General features: G+C 50.7%; 1 protein-coding gene across 4 annotated transcripts in view; it reads left to right on the top strand.

Moving 5' to 3' along the window:
- Nucleotides 1–27,555, top strand: part of tweek (transmembrane protein KIAA1109 homolog tweek) — a 576,634-nt gene that overhangs the window by 188,132 nt on the left and 360,947 nt on the right. For all 4 annotated transcript variants that reach the window (XM_070534911.1, XM_070534912.1, XM_070534910.1 and 1 more), the window contains one exon: nucleotides 213–338. In XM_070534911.1, the coding sequence (XP_070391012.1) occupies nucleotides 213–338 (126 nt within the window). The remainder of the gene's footprint in view (nucleotides 1–212; nucleotides 339–27,555) is intronic.

Here is a 27,555-nt window from a genome sequence, read left to right as displayed (position 1 = left end):
AGTGGAGTTTTCATGTCAAGGTATCCACATGTTGAAATTTCAGATGGGACTGCCTTCCTTTCTTCACAGTCTAGCAACGGTTGTATGTTACGTGGCTTTGTTGGTAGCCCAGAGTCAAACCTTTCTGGTGTTCATTTTTATGACATGAAAAAGCGTGCTTAACTTGACGTTTATTTCATGTTGTAATGTTGTCATTGTGCTTTGTTTTTCAGCTAGGACCACTAAAGCTCACCCAATGCAACTTACACTCGGACCAGACAACTTCAGGACTAAGTTTACAGCTGCGAGCTGTAAATGTAGCACAGTTCCTGCTGTCTCATGATGGGCCTTGGCTCCAGGTACAACCTACTGTCCTTTTATTTGGAGTGTGTGCTGTGAAAGCTGAAGAGCTTCCTGAAATTGAACTTTTCAAACCATATGCTCTTTCATGACAACTTAAGTGAGCTTTCTTTATAGGCAACCTTCCTGTATTGTGTAGGGAACATATGACCTTCATTGTTGAATCACAGTTACATGAATTTAGCAGTAGCACCTAATCAATAATCAACATTCTAGTGCATTATATTTGAGTGAACAACAGACCAGAAAGATGCAGTAAATTGCTCCCATACATTTTGGAAGTGGCTTCCATTTATTTGACACAGGTTACGTACAGTCGAACCCGAAATGCAGTCAATGACTGATCTTTCGGACATGCCCGATAATTCAGACACCTCGCAGAACCGCCACATATTCCATAAAGCCAATGTACAGGAAGTCTGAAATTTCGGACATTGAAAGCCTTAATTGTTCAATTTTCCAGACCAGTTGTCGTAACCACTGGTCCACAACAGCATTTATCGAAGCCACCACCACTGCCAATTTATTATCTCGCAGTGTCGAACCAGCACTCTCGCACGTCGATCCACTGGCAGCCGTAGCCACCGCTGCAATGCTAGGCTAGCTGCTTTGATATCAGAGTTCGCTACCAGGTACTCTTGCATGCTAATTCACTGGCAGCCATAGCCACTGCGGCAGTGCACTGTGCAGTGCAATAGGTACTAGCTGCTTCGACGTTCGCTACCAAGTGCTCTTGCATGCCAGTTCGCTAGCAGCCGTAGACACTGCTGCAGTGCTAGGCCAATCTGCTTCAACGTTCGCTACTGAGCACTCTTGCTTGCCGATTCACTGACAGCCGTAGACACTGCAGCAATGTTAGGCCTTGCTGCTTTGATCTTTGCTACGAGGTACTCTTGCATACTGATTCGCTGGCAGCCATAGCCACTGCGGCAGTGCTAGGCCTGTCTGCTTCAATGTTCGCTAATGAGCACTCTCGCTCGCCGATTCACTGGCAGCCGTAGACACCGTAGCAATGTTAACCCTCTATTGCATGAATTATGAAAAAGCCATTTTTTTAGCTTTCATTATTAATTGAATGAACAGACACATATACAAAATGTTTCAGAGTTATAGCGACTGTAATAATAAAGATAAAGCTTTGTGCCAAATATGGCACACCATGAAGATGGCCGAGCGCTCTTGCTGCCATGGGTGGAAAACAAAGCTTCACGGATGGTGGTCTTATTAGTGCGATGTGTGGAATGAAATGAAACAGTTGTTTGCTGCATTCAGGCACAGAAGAATGTTGCACTTCCTCTATCTTACCGATGACTTGTTTGTGAAAGATGGCCGCTTACATCTTTGTTTCTTCAAATTCTGGCCAGTGGCCGACTTGGTCAGATCAGTCGTCTTTGGGTGGCATTGCAGCCGCTGGTCCCTGTGCTTTTTTTACTTGAACCTGGAATTCGATGTCTTGACTAGACGTCCTTCCTGGTCGCTTGTTGGGTAGGCACTTGTTATGCGAGGTAAGGCATTCTGCAATTTCTGCTTTGAATTGAGCCAGCGGTAGTGCTCATTTCTTCTTAAGCTGCTCCTGCACCCTCCTGTACAATAGCCATGCTGTTACTACCAATAAGTCTAGCATAGGCATAAAAATTTGAAAGTGCCATTTCTTCGACCTGATATGTATGCGCTAAAGTCCAAGCAGTGAGTCCAGCAGGTCGACACTACCCATGTGCCTGTTGTGGACCTTTACTACGCTGGGGCAGTCAATTTCGTGTCACACCTCGGCGGAGGTAAACCAGCACTTGCTCTTTTGGACTGGATCTCTCCCAACATAGCTAGACAGAAATGTCACGGCGTGGTTAAGCGCTTAAGAGTGCCTCTGAAGCACCTCGTCCTTTACATTTCAGTTCCTTTTCGCTTTTCAGGTGACTGTTTGGTCGACGATTCGCCCTCATCATACCGATCGACAAAATTCCATCTTGTAATCTGCAGCTTCGGGCTATTGAACAAATGGCAGCACGTTACCATATTTTGTCTTTTAAGTTCATACTGTGCCAAATATGGCACACACCGATTTCGGGTTCTCTGCTATAGTTGCAGACAAAATTGAGAAAACTAATAACTGCCCTGAATTGGTGAGACCAAAAAATATGCCAAAATAATTTTCCTATGTTTCTGCGGTTGAAATTTTCAGAGAAAGAAAAATACCAATTGCTCATGTTTGCTTCCTCCGAGTTTCACGTCACTTCCCAAAATCTACTTCACCTCTGTTTTGCGTATCGCTCAAGAGATGGCAGCACTTGTCCATAACAAGTGCGCATAACTATGAGAATTACTCTGACGGCATCACATTCTCAACTGGGAATCTCACACACGCGAAAGAAAATAGCAACCGGTATGTGCCAAATATGGGACGCCATGCCTTGCTGCTTCGATGCTTGCTACCAAGTGCTCTCGCATGCCTGTTCGCTTCCAGCTGTAGACCCTGCGGCAACGCTATAGGCCCAGCTGCTCCTGCGTTCGCTACCAAGTGCTCTCGCACGCAGATTCGCTGGCAGCTGTAGACACCGCGGCAGCGCTATTCCTAGCTGCTTCAACGTTCGCTACCAAGTGCTCTCACATGCCACTTCACTGGCAGCTGTAGACACCGCGGCAACGCTAGGCCTATCTGCTTTGACATTGGGTACCAAGCATACCTGGGGATCCACTGGCAGCCTCAGCCAAGTTGGTGGCACTATAGGCCTAGCTGCATCAAAGTTGGCCATTGAGTGCTCTCACATACCAATTTGCTGTCAAGCAATAGCCAATGCAGCCATGCCCATGAAACACAGAAGAGGCTAATTGATGTTTAAGAGATGTCTTGAATAGAGAATTCAAAATAGTAATGATCTTGATCAAGACATTTTTGAGTCGTGGACGTCTAAAGGTACTAAGTTCGCCTATTGTTACGCTAAATATTGGGTAATGGACATCTTCACAAGAACGACTCAAAACTTTTATAAGATATAGCAAAAAAAATTTTTGGCAGCATCTGCAGTAACACAAAACACAAGGGATGTCCACAGTTACAATTCATTATTAAAGGAGGCACGGACATCAGAAGAAAGTTTATATTGTTGGATAGTGGTACACAGGTAGTTCTTCCAGATGTAAACTGTTCTTTCTTTCGGAAGTGCCTGCAGTGTGGCAATATTGTTGCATAAGTTGATATAATATAATAAGTAATAAGTAAATAATAATATAAGTAATATAATATAATCCATTGTTGATATAAAAAATATATCAGGGAAACATTTTACCAAGGATGCTGCAGTTCAGGCAGCAATTACATGCTCGTTTCAGAGACAGGTAACAGATAAGCATACACCAGTGTACAAATCACAATGCTCTGCTACAATGAATTCCTAGAGAATAGATGGTTCACACCTGGAAAAACGGTCTGCACGTGACTCTATCTATCAATATAAACGTTTCTTTTCTATGTGCATGAATCGTTTCATAGGCTTGGAAAGTTTTATTTTTTGAGGGGGGTGGGGAGGCTGGTGCCCGACCACCTTTCCAAATCCCATATCCGCGCGTGCCCAGGCACGCACGTGCGCACGCACATCTCTTGTAAACGTGTTTATTAGACACCAGCGGTTGGGCTGTCCGTCAGCACAGTGCACAGACTTTCAGCATGAGCAGTGTTCCCCGAAAACAGCGCTGGAGAGCGTGACCCACTAGAAAGTGCTGGAGAGGATGGCCCACTATAGTCTTCCACTCCTTCGCACTACAATTACCCCTGGGAATGAAAAGAGGCTGGCGACCTAACAGCTCCTCACTATTAGTGGATCATAGTACGGCTTGAGGCGATCAACATTGACAATGTCTTGTCCACGATGGCGCATGTCTGAGCACTGTTCAATGGGTTTGATCACGTAGTTAACGGGATGATGCGTGCTCAACGATATGGTATGACCCTTCATACTTGGGCAGTAGTTTTGAAGAGACACCAGGTGAAGCAGAAGGAATGGAAAGTCAAACAGGCGCTCCAGGAAGGCAGGTGGATGCAGAGGTGGTGTCACCGCGAATGCTCTTCTGGCGCTGTTGGTCATTGGAGGTAAAGGCCCACGTGAGATCGCTGCAATCTTCAGCATGTCTTGCAGTGTCAGAAATGGGCACACATTCAGATGCATCCGGCCGGTATGGTAGAATTGTGTCGATGGTCTGTGACTGGTGCCTACCTTATAGTAAAAAAAGGGGGGGAAAGCCGGTGGTGCTCTGAATCGTAGTGTTGTATGCATAGGCTATGAAGGGCAGAATGACGTTCCAATTTGTGTGGTTAGAGGTGACACACATTGCAAGCATGTTGCCGAGCGTACTGTTGAAGCGTTCTGTAAGGCCATTGGTTTGAGGATGGTATGTCGTAGTTGTGTGGGGAACAATGTAGCACTCTTTAAGAATGGCTTCAACTACCTTGGATAGGAAGACCGCAATCACTGAGCACTTCCTCAGCTCGTCCATCATGCAGGATGAATCGATGAAGCAGGAAGGAGGCAACATCATGTGCTATAGCAGCTGGGTGGGTGGCAGTTTTGGTGTATCGCGTGACGGGGTCAACCGCCACAATGGCCCAGCGGCTTCTAGCCAATGTCAGGTAAAGGGGCCCATACAAATAATGTTGATGCGCCCAAATGGCCGGGCAGGGCAAGGTAAAGGTTGCAGACTGGCTGGTGAGAGGAGGGTGGCGATTTTTGGCACTTACAATTGGGGCAAGAGAAAACGAACTTCTGAACGTAGCTGTACATCGCTTGCCAGTAGTGCCCTTTCATTTAAAACTGAAGTCTTTGCACGGGTCTTTGTTGTCGGGTAGACCTCCATAAGACCGGCGGACTTGGGGGACAAAGAGCCTGGTTGGCTGGGAGGGACGTTGGAGGTGTTGTCGAAGGAACAGGCGCAGCGCCAGTTGCTTCTGGAGTGGCCAGGCTGCACCGGCCTTCTCGCGTTGACGTGGGCCGATTCTTGTTGTCCGGGCTGGGTTGAAGCAAGTTGGGAGCCTCCGCTTTTGAGGTCACGGGTGACACAGGCACGTGACGGAAAATTTGGTCGAAGTGACGTCTGGCTAGGCCATCTGGAGTGTCGACCGTTACAAGGCGTGAACCCTCTGTGCTCTTGACGATGCCTGGACGCCAACGCTTCCCTTGGCCAAAGTTGCGCACCCACACCTGGTCGCCAGACTGGAACCTGGGAGGCTGCGAGCAAATTCGAGGTAGAGAGGGGACGCAAGTATCCAAGCGTGAACGAATTTGGTAGTTCAGCAGCATCTCTGAAGGAGACTCGCCGCACGGTAGTGGGGTACGTCGATAGCCTAGGAGCACTCGCGCTAGTTTTGTTTCGAGATCGTTCACCATCGAGTGCTTAAGAAGGCCATCCTTTATTGTGCGGACCGCACGCTCTGCCAGACCATTAGATTGTGGGTGGTACGGTGCACTACGTGGATGAGTTATGTTGTTGACAGTCATGAACTGGGAAAACTGCTCACTTGCAAACTGAGGCCTGTTATCAGATACAACTGTTTGCGGCAAGGCAAAACGCGCAAACAATTCTTGAAGCCGCGCGATTGTGACTTCTGTGGTCGCCGACTTGACGGGAAGTGCCTCAATCCATTTAGTATGCGAGTCGATGACTATCAGCAGCATGCGTCCCTCTATCGGTCCGGCGTAATCAATGTGAAGCCTTGACCATTTGGTTCCCGTTTCTGGCCAACAGATAAGAATCTGTCGATGGGGCATTGGCTGAGCTTGTACACATGAGATGCACAAACGTGCAAGGCTTTCGATCTCACCATCCAACCCAGGCCACCAGAACAGCGTCCGAGCCAGTCTTTTCATCGCAGATGCACCCTGGTGTGACTGATGTAGCTCAGCGAGCATGGAGACTCGCGCTTTGTGGGGTACGACGATGCGATGACCCCAGCAGAGCAGGCCTTCTACGCTTGACAGTTCCAGTCTTCTGCAAAAATAAGGTTGAAGGTGATTGTGACACGGTGACAAGCGTTTAGGCCATCCATTCAGTACAAAGTGCTGCACAACACTAAGGTTTTCATCGCCGTTCGTCAGCGCCCGTGTGGCATCCGGTGGCACGAACGAGCTGTCAAGGGTCTCTGAAGACAACACGTATTCTGGTAAGGTGCCCGATCGAGAAACGTCTGTTATTGGCACAGGCAAGCAGCTGAGTGCGTCCGCGTTGGTGTTTTCCTTGCCGGCCTTGTACTCTATGGGGTAGCTATATTGGCTTAGAAACAGAGCCCATCTCTGAATACGTGCCGACGCCATTGAGGGCACAGGTCGATCTTCTCGTAGAAGTCCCACCAGTGGTTGGTGGTCCGTGACCAATACAAACTTGCGGCCCAGCAGGTAGTCTCGAAACTTTGTTACTCCGAATACCAGTGTGAGCACTTCTTTCTCGAGCTGAGAATAATTCTTTTCGGCGTGTGTTAACGTGTGTGAACGGAAGGCAATGGGCTTATCCACTTTTCCAATTCGGTACGAGATTACGGCAGCTGAACCCGAAGGTAACGCATCGCATTCCAAGCGCACTGGTTGGCTGGGATCGAAATACGTCAGAACAGGCGAACTCAGAAGTGTTTGTTTAGCCTTGCGTTACGAATTTTCCTGCGCCGTTCCCCAGTGCCATTTACACTCTTCTTCAAGCTGAAGATACAATGGGGCCAGCATCGTTGACATGTGTGGCAAGAACCGGTGATAATAAGTCAACAGACCCAAAAACGAGCGCACTTCGCTCACATTCGTAGGCCGTGGCGAGTCGTGTATTGCTGCCAGGTTCTTTTCATGCGGATGCAAGCCGTCTTTGTCAATGCGATGGGCCAGGTAGACGATTGAGTCTTTGTGAAAATGGCATTTTTCGGCCTTCAGCTTGATACCATTTTCTTGAAGCCTGCGCAGAATGTCCCGAAGCACTGAGCCATTATCGTCTTGACGTTCCGCTATCAATACATCATCCAAATACACCTGCACGGCTGGAAGACTGGCCAGGACCGTTTCCATGCGCCGCTGAAAAATCACGGGAGCCGAGGCAACTCCAAACGGAAGACGGTTATAGCAGAACAACCCCTTGTGAGTGTTTATCACGGCCAACTTCCTCGCCTCCTCATCCAATGGGAGTTGGTTATATGCATCCTTAAGGTCCAGTGTTGTGAAAAATGATCCCTCACGTAGCGACGCGAAAATGTCTTCAATGTTTGGTAAAGGGTACTGCTCAGTTATGCACGCAGCATTGATTGTGATTTTGAAATCGCCGCAGATGCGAAGGGAACCGTCTTTCTTGAGTACTGGTACGATTGGCACCGCCCACTCAGAATGTGCTATGGGCAATAATATGCCTTGCTCTACTAAACGGTCCAGCTCAGTTTCCACTTTTTCACGAAGAGCATAAGGAATTGACCACGCCTTGTGGAACTTCGGTTGGGCGCCTTCTCGAATGTGGAATTTAACAGGTGGCCCCTGAATGTTTCCAAGTCCTGGCTCAAAAAGGGCAGGAAACTCGGTCCTGAGGCTGTCGGGATCTGCTGACGTCGATTGAACCGTAGTGAGAAACCCGGACGGCAAAAGCAAGAACGCTTGGATTAAGTCCCTTCCGCAAAGGCTGGGACCCGAGCAGCCTGTAACTATCAATGTGGCAGGTACAGTCTTCCCCGCAAAATGGGCTTCAAGGTGCAGTTCACCGACAATGGGTAGCTTGCCCAAGTAACAGCTGAGTGTGCGTTTGCATTTCGATAAGCGTGGCCAAGTCAGACGGTGCTTTAGGTACACCTCCTGCGGAATGATAGAAAACGGTGATCCGGTGTCAATAATCATGTTCAAGGGCACGCCACCCCAGCGGATAACTCTGCGGAATGCCTGGAGCAAAGATTTCTTTTCCCGTGATTCCTGCAATGTGAAGGCTGATGAAATATCGCCTTCCTCCGTTTCGGACACAGCGCTCTCATAATGAACTGCGTTAGCGACGCCATCGCGCCTACGACCAGCCCGGAGCCCCGACTGGGAGCGGCATTTTCTTGTGAAATGACCAGTCTTCTTCCGACAGTGAAAACACTGCTCCTTTTTGTGCGGACAGTCGCTTGCTTCGTGATTGTAGTTTCCGCAGCGTGCGCACTCAGTATGGCTTTGCTTAGCTTTGGTGAAGGTCTAATATTGGCGTGATTTACTCGCTACAGTGCACACCGCTGCCTCATTATCAGGTCTAGTCATGGCGCTTACTTCCAGTGCGGCTGTCTCTGCCGCTATGGCAATCGTTTCAGCTTGAGCAAGTGTGAGCTCAGTTTTTTCAAGCAGTGTCTGCTGCACCGCCCGATTTCGGATGCCACAAACAATGCGGTCCCGTAACATACGGTCCAAACTAGTGCTGAAGTGACAATTATCCGCAAGCTTGCGTAGCTCGACAACATAGTCCCGGACAGATTCGCTTGCAGCCTGATCCCTTGTAAAGAACTTGTAACTTACGGCAACCTCATTAGTCTTCGGCACATAGTGGTTATTTAGAATGGTAAGTGCGTCCTTGTAACTCAGGCCATTTACTTTCTGGGGGGCACAGTGTCTAGCAAGAACGCCTACCGTCTTCGTTGGCAGTGTCGAAACCAAGAGCGCCGTTTTCTTATCATCTGTCTTAATATCATTTGCTTCAAAAAATGCCTCCAGTCGAGTCAAGTAAATATCCCACTTATCTTGATTTTTGTCGAAACATGGGGTACCGAGGTTCGTAGCCAGGGCCATGACCGTCGATGCTCCGTAGACTCGATTACTTTCAGTACCCAGCAGGACTCCCAGCGCTACCAAAACGCCGCTATTCGTGGCGGGGGCTCTGCGGGGTGGTCATCTTCGTCACCACTGTTGTGGCGGGTGGCAGAGTGACGGAGACGATCCAAGAGCACGTACCGCACTGTTTTATTTCAGTGACAGTGAACTATATATATAGGCTGCTTGCCTATGACGTAACATAAAAAGAACGAATCATGTTTGACACGTGTGGCTCAGCACTTCATATCACCGTGGTCGAAGGCACTGATAAGTTATGAAAACTCCCGAGTGTGCAGACGGCGGATCGGCATAGAAAGCTGCGCATGTGTTGGAATGGAGGCTGCGAGGTACTACTTATAGCTACTGGTGCCCGTCGGGGTTATAGTAATTGCATCGGTGAAGCAGGTGGTTGTGAATGGCGAAAGGGTGAGCTTGATGATGCAGCGTACGAGTGGTTGGGGGTGCTGATGCACCAGAAAGCAAGTTTATAAGAGAGCTAATCCGATGGTCCTTGTGCTACTCGGTCGCGATTGCGGTAAGGTTGAGCGACGAAACGGTAAAGTGGGATAGTGAGCAGCAGGCATTGTCATCAGGCAAGGGAGAGCGCGAGAGGGTGTCGGCGTCAGGATGCTGGCGTCCGTAGCGGTACAGCACGCGGCTATCACAGTCCTGCAGGTGATGTGCCCATCGGGCAAGACGGCTTGAGGGATCTTTCAAGGACAGCCAACATAGTGCATAGTGATCCATGACTATATCTAATGGACGGCGATACAAATAAGGCATGAACTTGGTGAGAGCCCAGATGATGGCCAGGCATTCTTTTTCTGTCACATTGTAATTGGGGTCAGCTTTCATAAGCGTACGGCTTGCATGAGCCACAACATATTCAGGAAACCCCTATTTGCGCTCGGCAAGAACAGTGCCGAGACCAACTCCCCTGGCATCTGTGTGCTTCTCGGTAGGGGCTGTCGGGTTGTAATGGTGCAAAATTGGCGGAGACGTTAGCAAACGATTGAGCTTTGTGAAGGCCTCGTCGCACTTGGACAACCACGAAGTGAGGGGCCCATTGCGTTTAAGTAGCTTCGTCAGTGGCGATATGCGCCGCAGGGGCGTCTGTGTGAGCAGGCGTTTGGTGTGTTGCGACACCACGTACCTGAGCACACGAGGGTTTGAACCTTCCGTGTGTAGCCGTGCGCGGCTTAGCCATGTCCGGGGAAAGGGGCATCCTGGGGGTTGAGCTGATGCAGGGTGTTTGGACCTTTAAGGCCTCCTGGTGGAGGCAACACACCTCTTTGGTCTCGGCTTCACGTAGACGACACCTCCAGAATGACCCGCCTGGGGAAAATCGGCAGTCGCCTTTTCCTGTCTGCCTCTTTAATCTTCGTCTATCTCAATCACTTTTAATCTTTCCTGTCCTCTCCTCACTTATAACTTCCGAGATTCTTGGTGGCAAAGATTAACCTTGTGTGGCTAGCCAGCCTTGGTTATGCTGTATTTGGTTATAGCAATGATGTACGACTGGCGCAAACGGGGTTTCTCTAGCAGGAACTTCTGTCATGTCCCCCTGTAGGGCTCCATGGTGGGTGGTCGGCATCGCGGCCGAAAACCCTATCTACACTCATGGAAAATGCTTTCCCTAAACTCCCTGATCACCCTGAGAAAAAAGGGCGCACCGAAGATGTCTTCTATTTTTTCGGACACCAAATCGAAAACTCCCCCATTTCCACGTTATTCACTCTGAAAAGTCGGACAAATCAGTGCGAGCCATTTCACCGTTCCTTGTTTCAAAGTACTTGACTGATGTTTTTGGTCCAAGTTACAAGGCGTCGAGGATGGCAAGCAGTGACCTCCTCTTGGAGCTCCACGATCAGAAGCAATATGAGAAACTACCGAAACTAGTGTCACTTGGGGCGACCCACCTAACAGTAACCTCGCACTGTACTATGAACACCCTTGGTGTTGTGTCAGACAATTTGCTTGAGCTGACTGAGGCTGAACTCTTGGAAGGCTTCAGTGAACAGAATGTCATAAATGTTAAACGAATTAAGATGAGGAGAGAGCGAGGCATAGTGCCCGCAGAGCATTGGCAAACCTGAAGCGAGTGAGTACGGAAGCCTTGTGAGTGGTCCAAATTTCTTATGTAAATAGTTCCTTCTATCTCTTTGACTCTGATAAAGTCGCAGCTCTGGGAGCCGGGTGGCCACGGGCCACGGGTGCCGCTGCAGGCTGACTGGTATTGCGGCCTGGCACCGGGCACTCCCACACCGTCTGGGACGCCGTCAACTTGGATGCTGTGTGCACCGAGTGGGGTAGGACCACCTAACAGAGCTGACGTCTCCTCGTGGCTGTCTGTTTTGCGCCCATTTTGGGTGTTGTTTTTTTTTGGATGCCGGTTGTCATCAGGGTAGCGGCGCTTTAGGCCTAAGGGTTTACGAAGCTGCCTGTCGCATGTGGAGGAACACAACCTGGTGGACCGTGGCATTGAGGTGTTGCACTTTGCTTCCCTCATCCTAGTTAGCCTTGCAAAAATTGAAATTACTCGTTCGACTCAAGGAAGCGAGCTTGGCTCACATAACCTTAGCATCTGGGTAGCCACCTGGTCTGTAGTCTACGTAAGGTGCAATAAATGCCCTTGTGATTGTTTGCACAACTGTGTTGTTGTTGCTTAGTCCCAAGAGCACGGCTGAGAGCACCACAAGACATGGACTGATGGCGGGCGTTGTAATGGATCTTTGCAGGCCTCCAGAGTTTGGAGGCCTGCAATGCAATGGGCTTCTTCTGCTCGGCACAATGTCTCGGCCACCGAAATTTCCACGTATAGTGTAAAAGGAAGAATCATGTCGAGACAGCTGCGAGGAGAGTGAGCGTAGAGCAGATAAAATGGAGGGTACTCTGCGGTCTTGTGCTTCGCGGTCTTGTAAGTGTAAGTGATATAATGTACTGCATTGTCCTAGTTTATCTGCTTGGAATTGGATAACATGTTCGCAAGAGTCTTGTTCATGCGCTCTACAAGTCCATTGGTCTGCAGGTGATATGGAGTGGCATGGCGGAACTAGCAGGCCGATAGATGCAGGATAGTCTCAACGACGCCGGCGATGAACTGACACCTGCAGCCACTGATGATGACTCGTGGAGGACCATGGTGTAGAATTACAAAGTGAAGCATAAATTGAGATACATGGAGGGCTGTTGCTGCAGGTATTGCTGCAATTTATGCATAGCACATCATATGGTCGACACAGACGACTACCCATCGATTGGCATTGTTTAATCGCAAAAATGGACCGAGCATTTCAACACCAACAGCCTCAAAGGGAGAGTTAGGAGGCGTTATAGGATGAAGAGGACCTGGCGGCGTAGTCGTGAGACGCTTGTGACGTTGGCATTGTTTGCAACCCGACACATATTTCTCTGTGTCTTGTCGCATCTTGGGCCAGTAGAACCTTTGCTGGATGCAGTGAAACATTCAGGCAAATCCCATAGGGCCTCAGGTTGCGTCGTCACACGCGAAGTGAAGAACGGGGAAATAACTTGAAGCAAATCGCAAAAAATCACAAGAAAAAGAGAAGGAAACGAAGACACAGTGCTACTAACAACTGAATTTTTATTGCACATGGTTACCACATATATACCATCGTATAACAGGTCAATATCGCAACATAGATTTCTTTCCGGCGTAAACATCCACTACATGCCACTGCCGCGATAGAAACAAGATTTTTTTTACAGCGACACAAATGGGCAACTTACACATTTATTATTTCTAATCATTTCAAATGCCTCAATGACTTCCCTAGTGACTGGGTTTCTAGATATCACTTTTGATTTGTCGAACAAGGGTTTAGAGCCACAACGCGAGCAGTGCACGGCTAGATGACTGCTTGTCTCCACCATGCTACCACCAGTGTGCAATGGGGTACGTCTAGGGACTTCACCTCCATCAGCTGCGCAGGCTGGTTTCCCGGTGGTGGAGATGAAGGCCGCGGCTGATGCCGCGGAGAGGGTGACCGTCTCCTGGCGCTGCCATCTCCATCGCTGGCGCGTAGTAGGTGGCATCACACTTCGCACAGAGGCGGAAGAGCCACTACAGGCATTCACCCGGTACACGGGCTACTGGGCAGTTAAATGCGAAGGCCGGCAGGTGTAATCGGGCCATTCGCTTCACAGTGAGAATGCCACAGATCACTCGGATTGTGTCGTACGTGGGAGACGTCGCATAGGGCAGAACCAGGCGATGTGTCCACGAACATCACACTGGTAGCACAGGGCGTTCACATGGCATACCAAAAGTTGCGGTATTGTGAGTGTGCTCGGCACACTGTTCCCACTCTATAACGAAAGGAGACGGTTGGCTGTTGTAGCTGTAACTGTCATGGGGCGCATAAGGTGGCTCGATGTTAGAGGCCATAGGTAGTGGAACCCTCAGCCGAGGTCCTCGGTTGAAGTAGCTGCGCTCGTCGAAACTTTCAGCATTGATAGTTCTGGATGGCATATTAGACTGCATGTCTCTAGCTTGCACAGGAACAGAAGCATGCCGAAGTAGTTCCTGGCATACAATGAGACGAATGGTGGAGGAAGGGTCAGCAGGTAGTGAATCATGGCATACATCGACGGTGGCAGCCATCGTGACGTTGGCGAGACACCCAAACTTCAAAGTGATGCGACGTACTTTAAGGGCCTCAAAGGTTTGACAGTGATTAATCATGTCATCCGCTGATTCCAGACTCTCCTTGCCGATGAAGAAGGGATAAACATCCTCAGCAATACCTTTGAGAATATAGCCCACCTTGTCTCATTCTGCCACGTGGGCATCCAGCGACTTGCACAACTTCAGTATCTCTTCAATGTAGGTTCTGCAGGTCTTCCCTGTGACTTGAGCTCTCTGCGACAATGTCTGTTCCACATGTTTCTTCTTTGTTGCTGGGTCTCCAAAGCATCTCTTAATTTCCTCCACAAATAGTTCCCAGGTTATCAAAGTGTCTTCATGGTTCTGAAACGATGCCAACACAATGAAATCAAGGAACAACCCCACATTAGACAACTGGCTAGCAGCATTCTAACCGCTGGATCGGCTCACCTGCTTATAGTGGCTGAGCCACTCACCTACGTCATCACCGACTTTACCTAGGAAGGTCGGTGGCTCCCTGTAGGGATTAGGAGTGTGGGGATGCGCGACTCTCACGTGTCCCCTGATATTTTGTTTTTCCCGCAAAGCTTCCGTCTCCTGCAGTGCGGCTTCGCCGCGTGGCCTGGAGCCCACGGCAGTCGGCGTGGTTGAAGCGCAATACGGACATGGCGCGAGTGTTGCGCTGCTAACGCTGCCTCATGGCAGGGTTACTTGGGGGTGCAAGGGAGAACACGCTTTCTCTTGAGTTGTGGGCCGGCGAGCGCCGCAAACGTCCCACGCGTGCGCCGATCCATGGTTCTGCGAGACCATCTTGCGTGGCCTCCTTTGAATGCGCCACCGTTCGCGTGACCGTACGCACGAACGACCAGGCGTTCGGATCCAGCATGGGGCGAACATATTCGCTCGCTATCCGTCGTGGTGAGTCGGACTTCTTAGATTTGTCACGCACCAATCGGCATGTTTTGTGGATAGCAACTCGGCTAGCAGGCATTGATCTAGGAAAGGTGCAATAAATGCCCTTGTGATTGTTTGCACTACTGTGTTGTCGTTCCTTTGTCCCAAGAGCACGGGAGGAGAATCACAGGAGATGATGCCCTTGTGGACGGTTGCAGGGTGTCACGTCTGGTATGTAACTAATAGTGGCTTCCGATGAACACACATAGGTTTCCTTTGTCGGGTGCATTACATTTTTTTCTTTTAGTGAACTTTCATCCACGTTGCACACATTCCCAGAACTGATTCACCGTGTGGGGTTCTCGTCCCGTACTCTTGGGACAAAGGAACGACAACACAGTAGTGCAAACAATCACAAGGGCATTTATTGCACCTTTCATAGATCAATGCCTGCTGGCCGAGTTGCTATCCACAAAACATGCCGATGGGCGCGCGACAAATCTAGAAGTCCGACTCACCGCGACCGGAAAACGAGCGAATATGTTTGCCCCATGCTGGATCCCAACGCCTGGTCGTTCGCGTGTATAGTCACGCGAATCGTGGCGCGTTCAAAGGCAGCCACGCGAGGCGGTCTCGCAGTAGCATGGGTCCCCGCGCGCGCGGAATGTCCACGCTGTTTGCCGACTCACCGGGAAAGAGCCAGCCCGTTCGGCCCTGCGCCCCCAAGTAACCCTGCCGTGAGGCGGCCTTAGCAGCGCAACATTCGCGCCATCTCTCGCACTGCGCTTCAACCACATCGACTGCCGCGGGCGTCACGCAGGCCACGCGGCGAAGCGGGATTACAGGAGACGCGCTATGCGGTAAAATCAGGGGACGCGCGAGAGTCGCGCATCCCCACATCCCCCCAATCTTAAATCACTTCTTATTCCGGCGAAACATGTCACACGGTCTAACATCAAGGTAGTGCATGCAACAGTGGCTGCGCTGAGGAAATGTCCAAACGCTGTCCATAGCATGCGAGCCGACTGTCTTTGGGTACACCGCTGGCGTCCGCCGGTCACGGCAGCAGGTTTGCAGGTTCGACGGCACAGTGCCAGGCCAGGACTCCGGAAACGACGATGCAGTAGTCGGTACGAGCCAGCGTCGCTCGCGCCGACGCGCCCTGCTGGGAAAAGCCGCCGTAGCTGTTGGTGACCGCCGGCTCTTTTGTCCGCCGCCGAGGGTTGTGAGCTAGATGCAGGAGGCCGCCGAAGTCGCTGCGCCGAACTGGCCACAGCATCACCATCGCCCGGGGTGACCCGATCGTAGTCCGGGGCAGCAGCGCAGACGATGTGCAGGTGACAGCAAGCCAGGGGTGACTCCAATCACGCTGCGTACACTCAACACACTCGGCAAACACTAAAGTAGTGCAAGGGAGAAGAATTCTGCATGCGCATTGCCCACGTGGTACGATGTTCAACTCGGCTAGCAAAAAATCGGGCAGCTACTCAGATGCTAAGTTCACGTGAACGAAGCTCGCTTCCTTGAGTCGAACGAGTAATTTCAATTTGTGCAAGGCTAACTAGAATGAGGGAAGCAACTTGCAACACCTCAATGCCACGGTCCACCAGGTTGTGTCTCCCCACGTGCGACAGGCAGCTTCGTAAAGCCTTAGGCCTAAAGCGTCGCTACCCTGACAACAACCGACATCCAAAAAAACAACACCCAAAATGAGCGCAAAACAGGCAGCCGCGAGGAGACGTCAGCTCTGTGAGGTGGTCCTACTCCGCTCGGTGCACACAGGATCCGAGTTGACGGTGCCCACCGTCCCAGACAGTGTCGGAGCGCCCGGTGCCAGGCCGCAATACCAGTCAGTCTGTAGTGGCACCCGTGGCCCGCGGCCACCCGACACCCAGAGCCGCGACTTCATCAGAGTCAAAGAGATAGGAGAAGCTATTTACATGAGAAATTCGGACCACCTTCGAGGCTTCCGTACTCACTCGCTTCAGGCTTGCCACTGCTCCGCGGGCGCTCAGCCTCGCTCTCCCTGGATGCAAACCACGTGGCTCTCGTACCAACGAATGCCATTAAAGAAAAACACTTGCGAAAAGGCTTAGCATGTTGACATGTTCAAACACACTACAGCCACCGCCGCCTCGCTCAAGAAAGCACGCTGCCGATGCTAGCGATCAAAATCCACGCTAGGCCTACCCTTCGGTTCAAACAAAGGTCTCGAACGAAGCAACACTGTTAAAATTATCGTCCGATGCCCCAGGAGTCCCACGTTGGGCAGCCAGATGTGGGGTTCTCCTCCCGTACTCTTGGGACAAAGGAACGACAACACAGTTGTGCAGTCACAAGGGCATTTATTGCACCTTTCATAGATCAATGCCTGCTAGCCGAGTTGCTATCCACAAAACGTGCCGATGGGCTCGCGACAAATCTAGAAGTCTGACTCACCGCGACCGGAAAACGAGCGAACGCCTGGTCGTTCGCGTGTTTGGTCACGCCAACGGTGGCGCGTTCGAAGGCGGCCACGCGAGGCGGTCTCGCAGTAGCATGGGTCGCCGCGCGCACGGTATGTCCACGCTGTTCGCCGACCCGCCGGGAAAGAGCCAGCCCGTTCTGCCCTGCGCCCCCAAGTAACCCTGCCGTGAGGCGGTGTTAGCAGCGCAACACTCGTGACATCTCTCGCACTGTGCTTCAAGCACATCGACCGCAGCGGGCGTCACGCAGGACACGCGGCGAAGTGGGATTACAGGAGACGCGCTATGCAGGAAAATCAGGAGACGGGCGAGAGTCGCGCATCCCCACAACCGTCATCTAATAGTGTTCTGAAAAAGTCCAGTGAACATTTATTCTTTATTTGTTTGTATTTCACTCATGTTGAGCCATACCCAGTATGCTCAGAAATTTGTATCTTCTGCTCTAAAACAAACAATTCCGACTCCAAACCTACTCCAGTGTGCCAAATTTGCTGCTCCCAGAACTGCTCCGAAATTTCTTCGCCGCTTCCATCTCTGCAACATGATCTCCATGCCCATAGTGGCTAATGAGCCCGATCTTTGCAATTCACGAAGTCTGTGCTGCTTTTGTTGCCTTTTCCTCTTTCCGTGTCATGTTAGAATTTCCATCAATCTTGTTGACCTGGACGAACCTTATACCCACAAATGTAGTCCCGGCTGATGTGGTGTCGTTCTGCATACTGCGGCATTTGGGCACTGTGTGTGGAATCCCCATGTTATGGTCCCTAGAACATATACTCTCATAGGGCCGACGTCAAGGAGCACTCACAGTGGAAGACTTTCCTACTGCGTCAGTCGAGCCAACTGAAGTGAAAGCAATGAACCTACATGAACCGCCTGAGTTCCTGCCGATGCCAGGGAAGCCCGCCATTCCTTGGACGCATTGCACCGCCTTTTCAAGAATTATCTCCTGGCATCGGGGAGCAACGCCCACCCACCTGCACGTCGTAAACCTTTGCTACTGCAATTTTTGGGTACTGAAGGCCAACGCTTGTACTATGCATTGCCGGAGAAGAAACTGTCGACGCCACATGCAGAAGAAAAGGATAAAGGCGGTATGAGCGAGACGTACGATGCAGCAGTAGCTACGTTGGACGCTTACTTCACTCCTAAAACGAACGTCGTCATGGAGCAGCATAGGTTCGGACAGCGCATCCAACTGCCTCGGGAGACAGCAGCAGCATTCGTCACAGCGTTACGTGAGCTGGCATTGAGTTGGGACTTTGGTGAGCAAGTTGACGATTTCATTCGTGACCAACTTGCAGTGAAATGAGAAACCATGTTCTTCGGGAACGCCTACTTCAAGAAGGCACTTCGCTTACTCTTGTATGTGCGCTGACTATTGCGAACAATATTGAAGAAGCTACGAAATACTCTCTTGAGCTGCAGTCATCCGCTGCGAGCATTCAAAAGGCGGAAAAACGTCAGATTCCATGCCGTACAGAATCCCGATTACCGCTACAGAAGCAGCACAAGGCTTGTTTTCATTGCGGGTCTTCGCAGCTTCTTGCAGAGAACAAGAAATGCAAGGCGCAGAATAAAATATGCTGCAAATGTAGCAAACCAGGCCATTTTCAGCGTGTCTGTAAGAGCGGCATGCCAAACGAGCGGGCCCTCACGGTCCTAGAAGTCAATATCTGCAGTACATCAGGCAACCTCAACGTCTTGCTTCTCGCGCGGTTGAGCAAAGCAGGAATACACATCTGAGTCCTCATGCAAGATGTATCCATACGTTTCCTTGTAGATACGGGCTCTGCTGTCTTGATTCTGACCATCGTCACATATTCAAGGTTGAAATGTCTTTCCATGCAGCCATCATCAGCATCACTTTACGATTTTTTTAGGCACAGGATAAGCACAGTGGGGTGTTTGACAGTGCCAGTTGTCTTCCAGGGTTGACATGCCGACATACTTTTCTACATTGTGAACGATGTCACTGACATCCTCGGCATCACCACTATCGAAGCACTGCGGCTACATATTAACGGTATGTCATTGCAATGCACCCACATTACGAAAGCGCCACAAGGCCTTGATCCGGAACTGTTTTGTCAGTTTTTGCATTTGTTTGATGGAAAATTAGGTCTGTCAAAAAATTTTTTCATAAGGTCAAGATAAGAGAAGGAATCACGCCTGTTGCTGCTAAGTTATGGTGCATGCCATTTTCGGTGCGAGATCCGGTACGTGAAGAGCTGCAGCGCCGCCTTCAGCTGATGATGTCATAGAAAAGGTTGATGCGTCTGAATGGGTGTCGCCAATTGTAGTAGTTGCAAAGAAAAACGGAAAGATAAGAATGTGTCGATCTGTGTGAACCAAACAAAGCGATTGTTGTTGACAAATTTCCGCTGCCACGCATGGAAGAACTATTGCACAAACTTCACGGTGCAATGTATTTTTCCAAGATTGATTTAGCAGCCGCCTACCACCAAGTCCTGCTGAGTCCTGAAAGCAGAGAATCTACTACCTTTATCACCGATAGTGGATTATACAGATTCCAATGCGTCTGCTTCGGCCTTGCATCGGCAACGTCTGCCTTTCAGAAAATGAGGGTCACTATTTTGCAGAACTGCCAAGACATTTTGTGCTAGATCGATTATGTCCTTGTGTATGGAAGCACATGTGAGGAACACTTCGAGAATGTGAAACAAGTCTTGCATGTGACTGCAAATTCTGGATTGAAGCTGAATGACAAATGCATTTTCAATGTACAAGTAATAGATTTCCTTGGTCCTAGGATCAGTCACAAGGGGGTAAGCCCTTTACAAAAAAGCGCCATCGACGCCATCGAGGCTGAACCGGTACCAACAAATATTGGCACTTGAGGGGATGCGCGACTCTCACGCATCCCCTGATATGTTGTTTTCCTGCATAGCTTCCGTCTCCTGCAATCCGGCTTTGCCGCGTGGCCTGATGCCCGCGGCAGTCGGTATGGTTGAAGCGCAGTACGAGAAATGGCGCGAGTGTTGTGCTGCTAACGCTGCCTAACGGCAGGGTTACTTGGCCGTGGAAAGGAGAACGCTCTTTCTCTTTGGTTCGGGTTCTGCAAGCTGCGCGGACGTTCCGCGCGTGTGCCGATCCATGCTTCTGCGAGACCGTCTCGCGAGGGCACCTTCGAATGCGCCACCATTCGCGTGACAGTATGCGCAAATGACCAGGCATTGGGATCCAGCATGGGGCGAACATATTCGCTTGCTATCCGGTCGCGGTGAGTCAGACTTCTGCGATTTGTCGCGCACCCATCAGCATGTTTTGTGGATAGCAACTCGGCTATGTTACGACTTTGCACCGCTGCACCACGATTACGGCTTTGTAGTCCAGTAGCGCTCGTCACCCGTTTCGTGACAGAGCGTTGGTAGCGAAGACTCCGAGCCAGGCGTCGATGAGAATAACGAGAGGGATTTTATACATTATATACAGGTCATTGTACAGGACAAGATCGGATCGGCACTGGGGCCGAGAGCTCACACAAACGCGACTGTTCCCGCACGGCGACGTCCGGCGAAAACGCGTGACACATCTCACCCCAGTCGGGAGCGACACTGTCTCCCGGTGGGTCGGCGGATCCTGTTTTTCAGGCGGCGTGTCGCGTCTTTTATAATCCCCGAGGAACCATTGTCACTCAACGGCCCAATACAAAGTCACCACTCGGCGGTCGTCCGAGAGGTCCAACCAGCGACCGCACTGGCCACCCGGTTCAAAGTTCGCGCGCGCGGTGACCTCCATGCAAAAGGAGGTGCGGCGCCGGGCTGTCTGGTACTCGCTGACACGTCCAAACATGCTGCTCGCCGAGGCTTCTCCCGCAGGACACCGCTGCCTGACGGCTCAGCATCTTGACTTGTGAAGGGAGAATTAGGGCGCTCGCAGGATAGATTCTGCATCTTGCAGATTCGGAATCCGGGCTTGTGGTAATGGCACAACAGCATCCCCGCCCTCAGATAAGGCGCCGGGAAGACGAGCTGCCTCCACGTGGCTCGGATGCCAGGCGCGCACATTCGTCAGGCTCGTCCAAGTTCACGTCCAGTGTCGGGACGCCAGGTAACTTCACGTGCCCAGGTCCGACTCGCCAGGACAGGAGCTCTGCTCATCGCGTTGTCGCCAAGGCACCTCGACCAGCTCCGCTCGGATCGTTCCTAAGCCCTTGCTTCTCGCCACTGGTCCCAGTTGGTCATTCTGCAGCTTGCAAAACCGACCGGCAAAAGGGCAACACCCAACACGAACAAGTGCCCTTTGTCTCCCGTCAAATACCAGACAAGGCCATAATCCAAATCAACCTAACTAAATCGCTATCCCCCCCTTTGCTCCCGCTGCAACAAGAGGCAGGTGTACGATCTAGTACACAAGGCTCAAACAACCAGTTTTCAAATTAACAACACAACAAAATAGAAACAATTATTAATCAGCAATAATAATTACAAATGGAATGGTCCCCTTGAAATCACTTGGACCGAAAACATACTACTGAGGAAGCAAGTGAGGTCATTCATTTTTCCCGGCGATATTTTCGCGGAATCCGAAGCTGCTTATATTTGCGACCCTGCTTATCCGTGTAGCGGCGGTACAATAAGCCAGATTCCTTGCCAAATGAAACCCTCTTTTTTTTCACTCCCCGTTTGACACTCTTCCTCAGATCGGCTAGTGAACAATCTTCCTGTTGCTCGCGAATCCGAGTTTCCCTTTCAACTGCAGCCTGCTCCTGCCAGCTGGCGGAAACCGGAGCGAGTGTGGAGCCCGCATCGCCTAATTGCGGCGTCGCGTCTATATCGCGGCTAGCACTGCACGCGTCACTCCCACTCACTTCCAGGAACCGCTCGTCTAGGCCAGCCTCCGAGCTCTGCCTCTCCCGTGACTGCTCGCCACTCAAGTTACCTTGATCAGTCCGTGTGCCGCACTGCCTTTCGCTCACCGACGCTAAGTCAGGTTCCCTCGACAGCGGGCGCGCTTTGGATCGCGTGGGGGCCATGTACGCCACGTCGGCAAAGAATGATTTGCCCTGATCCCTCAGCAGCTGCTCCGAGCTATTTGAGAAGAGGTAGGAAAATTGCTCCGGAAGGGCGGCTGACACAGCGGCTTCGGTGTTAAGTTTCCCAAACTCTCCTTCAATGATAACCGTTGCGATCGGTAGACAGACACTCTCCTTCTCGGCCACTTGCCGTATCCTAGCACACTCTCCCGTAAAATCACTCGAGGAGACGAAAGACGGGTGAACAACGTCCATAGTTGCTGCAGAGTCCCGAAGTACACGGCACTTCTTACCGTTTACCTTAATTTCCTGCACATAGGGCTCCAGTAGACGTATATTTTCTTGAGTTTCCTGTATTGTTGCAAAAGCAATTCTCTCTGGGCAGCTTGCAGCGATGTGCCCTTGCTTTTTGCAATTGTAGCAGGTTAACGGTTTCAGTTTTTCAAAAGAACGCGTCGCATCGTTTCGCTGTTTCGGACCATCGTCATCATTCTGAGATGCATTCTGTCCTTCCCTTACAGTTTCTTTGGGAAGAGACTCGTCTTCCCGAAACTCGCGACGCGTGATTTGCTTCCGTTCGTCGGGCTTCCCGGAAAACCAATCTCTCCTATCAGCTTTTTCTACGCACACTGCCTTGCTGTGCAAGCTGCGGCGGGTGTAATACTCTTCCGCTAACTCTGCTGCCTTGTTTAGCTTAACCTCCTTTAGCCTATCTTGCAGCCAGAGCCGGACATCTTCATCAATGCAACGGTAGAACTGCTCCAACACGATGCATTCGACAATTTTGTCGCGGTCGTCGTAAACCTCTTCGCCCTTCAGCCATTCCACCAGGTCGGCTTTTAGACGAAACGCGAAGTCAACATTCGACTCCTTGCCCTTTTTTGCATACCGGATCCTCTGCCGGAAAGCTTCGGGCGACAATTTGTACTTCTGCAGTAGCGCTTCCTTCACATCACTGTAGCTCTCAAACACCTCTTTCGATAAGCAAGTTATTACGTCTGATGCCTCCCCAGGAAGCAAGGCTAACAGATTCTGTGCCCAGAGGGATCGCTCAATGCTATTCCGTTCGCACACGTGCTCAAATTTCACGAGGTATTTGGCCATATCCTCTCAACGACAAAGGGTGGAAGTTGATCGCGTATTCTTGGACCGTTAGAAGTTAGATTAGGCGCCGGCAAGTTATTTCTTGTCTCCAACTCTTTCATTTTAAGCTCGTGCTCACGTCGCTCTCTCTCTCTCCTTTCCTCCTTTTCCTCTTCGCGACGTTCCTGTTCTCTCCTTTCCTGCTCGCAACGTTCCTTCTCCCTTTCCTCCCTTTCCCGACGTTCCTTGATATCCGCCCAGGCCTCTGCGGCTTCTTCCTCAGCCGTTACGTCCCCAGTCCTCATGACCTCAAGGATCGCATTCTTTCTTTTGGTTGAGCCCAACTCAATGCCCAACTCCTCACAAATTTCGAGAAGTTCCTTCACCTTGTACTTCTCCATCGTTCACACTGTCCTCCTGCTGTTTACCCTTTTTGAATATACCTGCCGTACGCTACTATAATGCTACTAGTAAGACATATGCAAGTATTTCAAACACTGCCCTGTTTACCCCCTCAGCATCCCCTGGTTTTCAAAACACTCTTACTAGGCTTGAAACACACAAGGTTATCACAATGCAACACCAAATCCTTCCCTAAGCTACTATAACCTGTGTTAGAGAAAGTCTGGTGTTTGAGGTAAACTTCAGGCACTCACCGCGCCGAGGTAGCTGATGCCGGTCAATCCCGTAGCTGCCATCCACTGTTACGACTTTGCACCGCTGCACCACGATTACGGCTTTGTGGTCCCGTAGCGCTCGTCACCCGTTTCGTGACAGAGCGTTGGTAGCGAAGACTCCGAGCCAGGCGTCGATGAGAATAACGAAAGGGATTTTATACATTATATACAGGTCATTGTACAGGACAAGATCGGATCGGCACTGGGGCCGAGAGCTCACACAAACGCGACTGTTCCCGCACGGCGATGTCCGGCGAAAACGCGTGACACATCTCACCCCACTCGGGAGCGACACTGTCTCCCGGTGGGTCGGCGGATCCTGTTTTTCAGGCGGCGTGTCGCGTCTTTTATAATCCCCGAGGAACCATTGTCACTCAACGGCCCAATACAAAGTCACCACTCGGCGGTCGTCCGAGAGGTCCAACCAGCGACCGCACTGGCCACCCGGTTCAAAGTTCGCGCGCGCGGTGACCTCCATGCAAAAGGAGGTGCGGCGCCGGGCTGTCTGGTACTCGCTGACACGTCCAAACATGCTGCTCACCGAGGCTTCTCCTGCAGGACACCGCTGCCTGACGGCTCAGCATCTTGATACATAGTTTAGTAGAACTAAATGCTTGACTTGTGAAGGGAGTATTAGGGCGCTCGCAGGATAGATTCTGCATCTTGCAGATTCGGAATCCGGGCTTGTGGTAATGGCACAACAGCTAGCAGGCATTGATCTAGGAAAGCTGCAATAAATGCCCTTGTGATTGTTTGCACTACTGTGTTGTCGTTCCTTTGTCCCAAGAGCACAGGTGAGAAACCCACACACTTTGTGCTCATTCTTGGGCATGGTGGGCTATTACGCCAAGTTTGTGCCTGATTGTGTGATGCTTGTCGAGCCTCTTCGCGAGTTGCTGCGTAAGAATATCCCATTCACTTGGAATGATGCGACACAAGTTTGTTTCGAGCAGCTGAAAAGTTCCTTGGCCACAAGATGCTTACAGCTATTTAATCCTGCGGGTGACGTTATTGTTGTACAGATGCCTCGTCCATTGGCTTGAGAGCGGTGTTGCAGCAGACAAGAAATGATGAGCTTGTAACGATTGATTTTGCTTCTCGAAGCCTTGCCCCACAGGAACAGAAGTACTCTGTTCCTGTGGGGCAACTGGAACTCCGGGGAACTGGAGGTCCTTGATTGTTTGTGGGCATGCAAACATTGGAGAGTATACCTTTGTGGTCGGCCATTCACATTGCGCACCAACCACCAGGTTCTGGTTACACTCCTGTGTGCAAAAGGAGTAGGTCGACGTCTGTTCCGGATTGCAAGGTGGCACACCAGGATTGATGGCATAAAACTTAACTATTGAATTCCAGAAGGGTGTGGGGATGCGCGACCCTCGCACCTCCCCTGATGTTTTTCCCGCATAGCGCGTCTCCTGTACTCTCGCTTCGCCGCGTGGCCTGCGTGACGTCCGCGCGGTTGATGTGGTTGAAGCGCAATGCGAGAGATGGCGCTAGTGTTGCGCTGATAACGCCGCGAGGTTACTTGGGCGCCGAAAGGGAGGCGCTTGCTCTCTTTGGGTTCGGGAAGCAAGCGGGACGGACGTGCCATGCCGCGCGCCGACCTATGCTTTGGCGAGACCATCTCGCGTGGCTGCCTTCGAACGCACCACGATTCGCGTGACTATACTCGCGAACGACCAGGTGTTGGGATCCAGCATGGGGCGAACATATTCGCTCGCTTGCGGTCGCGGTAAGTCGGACTTCTAGATTTGTCGCGCGCCCATCAGCATGTTTTGTGGATAGCAACTTGGCTAGCAGGCGTTGATGTATGAAAGGTGCAATAAATGCCCTTGTGATTGTTTGCACTACTGTGTTGTCGTTCCTTTGTCCCAAGAGTACGGTGTGAGAATCCCACATCAGACCCCACAAGGGTGACTGGAATACTTGCTGATGCTCTTTCAAGGATGCCCCTCCCAGGTCATGTGAAGGAAGAAGAGAGAGAGGAGAGCATTTGTGTTGTCTCAACTTACGTTACTTATGCGGAGTTTGTCGTTCAAACAATGCGGTACCCTCTGCTTCAACAGGTCATAAAGTGGGTGACGTCGGGATGGCCTACAGTGAAGATGTTGCCTCCCGATGCAGTTCCGTTCTACCGGGTGCGGACTGAGGTCTCAGTCGTTGGAGACCTCCTGCTTTGTGGAGACAAGTTCGTCGTACCTTCGTTCCCACGTAGCACGACTTCTTGACCCAGCCCACGAGTCCCATCCAGGGATAACAAGGACGAAGCAGCGACTACGGGAACAATACTGGTGGCCTGCTATGTGCAAGCAGGTGGAACAATTGATTGCATCTTGCTGGGTATACCAATCAGTTGACAAGTCTGCAAAACCAGTGACACCACACCTGTAGCCAGTCGCATTCCCATCAGCACAATGGCAGAAGCTAGGAATTGATATCATGGGCCCTTTTCAAATGTGCCTGCAGATTGCTGATTTGCCATTACAACCATTGATTACTTCAGCAAGTGGCCAGAGGTTTGTTTCTCGGTGAAAGTGACTACCACAACAGTCATCTCCTTTCTGCAAAGCATCTTCAGCAGAGAAGGATATTCTGACAAGATTGTGAGCTACCACGGTCCTCAATTTACAGCCTGTGAGTTTGACAGTTTTCTTAAGGAATGTGGCATCGCCCATACGTATTCGGCAGTCTATCATCTGCAATCCAATGGTCAAATAGAAAGGTTTAATCGGGTACTTAAAGAGTATGTTCCAGTGTGCACACGAGAACATCGGCCTTTGAAGGAAGCTATCACCAACTACCTCGGAGTCTGCCATTTCACGCCGCATCCCACTACAGGAGTGAAGCCTTCCTTCCTTCACGGCCGCCATCGCAGAATAAAACATGATCTTGTAGGAGGGCCAGGTAAACAGTTTTTCCAATACCTGCACGCAGCGATGAAAGCCATGCGCAGCAGAGTAGCACAAGAACAACAAGCAAGTAGGTCCTACACTGACTGTTGACGAGCTGAAAAGCATTCCCCATTAACAATAGGTCAGTCGGTTCGAGTCAGGTTGCCAGGTCATGTGCCTAAGGGCGCTTTGAGCTACTCAAGCCCATTCACCATTGTTGACCAATGCGGCCAAGACACCTACAACCTTAATGATGGCCACATTTGGAATCGGGATAGGCTGGTACCCTGTCCTCGACCAGTAACACCACCTACAGTTGCAAGAAGCTGTTTGCCTGAAAACGTAACACCGTTTGGCAGGCCATAGCAGGAAAACCATGACCCACCTCAACAGCCATTTGCTCAGCCACCAGATGAAAGGGACTTTCTGGAACTGAGGTGTTTGACAAGGCAAAGAAGACCACCATCGTGGTTTAAAGACTATCATAAACATAAAGTGCTTATAGTGTTTCCAGTTTTTAATTTGTTAAGTAACTCTTTTTGAGGGGGGAAAATGTGGTATTCAGTAGTTGTGTTTATATAACTTAGATGCCGCCAGGCATGTGCCTTGTCACGTCAGCTGACGCATGCACCTGTTCTCCACCGCTCTCGACTGCAACAACGGTTGTGTTGACACCGGATATATGCTCATCACGGACTAATAAAGAAGGGTGTTGTTCAAGGTACGGCCTGGGCGGTTCATATCGTGGTTCTCCGGTGCCCGCGGTATAGTCGGACACTGCACGACGGCTGATACAA

Source organism: Dermacentor albipictus, chromosome 3 (genome assembly GCF_038994185.2).
Source record: "Dermacentor albipictus isolate Rhodes 1998 colony chromosome 3, USDA_Dalb.pri_finalv2, whole genome shotgun sequence".
NCBI classification, from domain to species: Eukaryota; Metazoa; Arthropoda; class Arachnida; order Ixodida; family Ixodidae; genus Dermacentor; species Dermacentor albipictus.
Note: the sequence above shows the minus strand (reverse complement) of the source record. Positions and strands in the feature narration are given on the sequence as shown.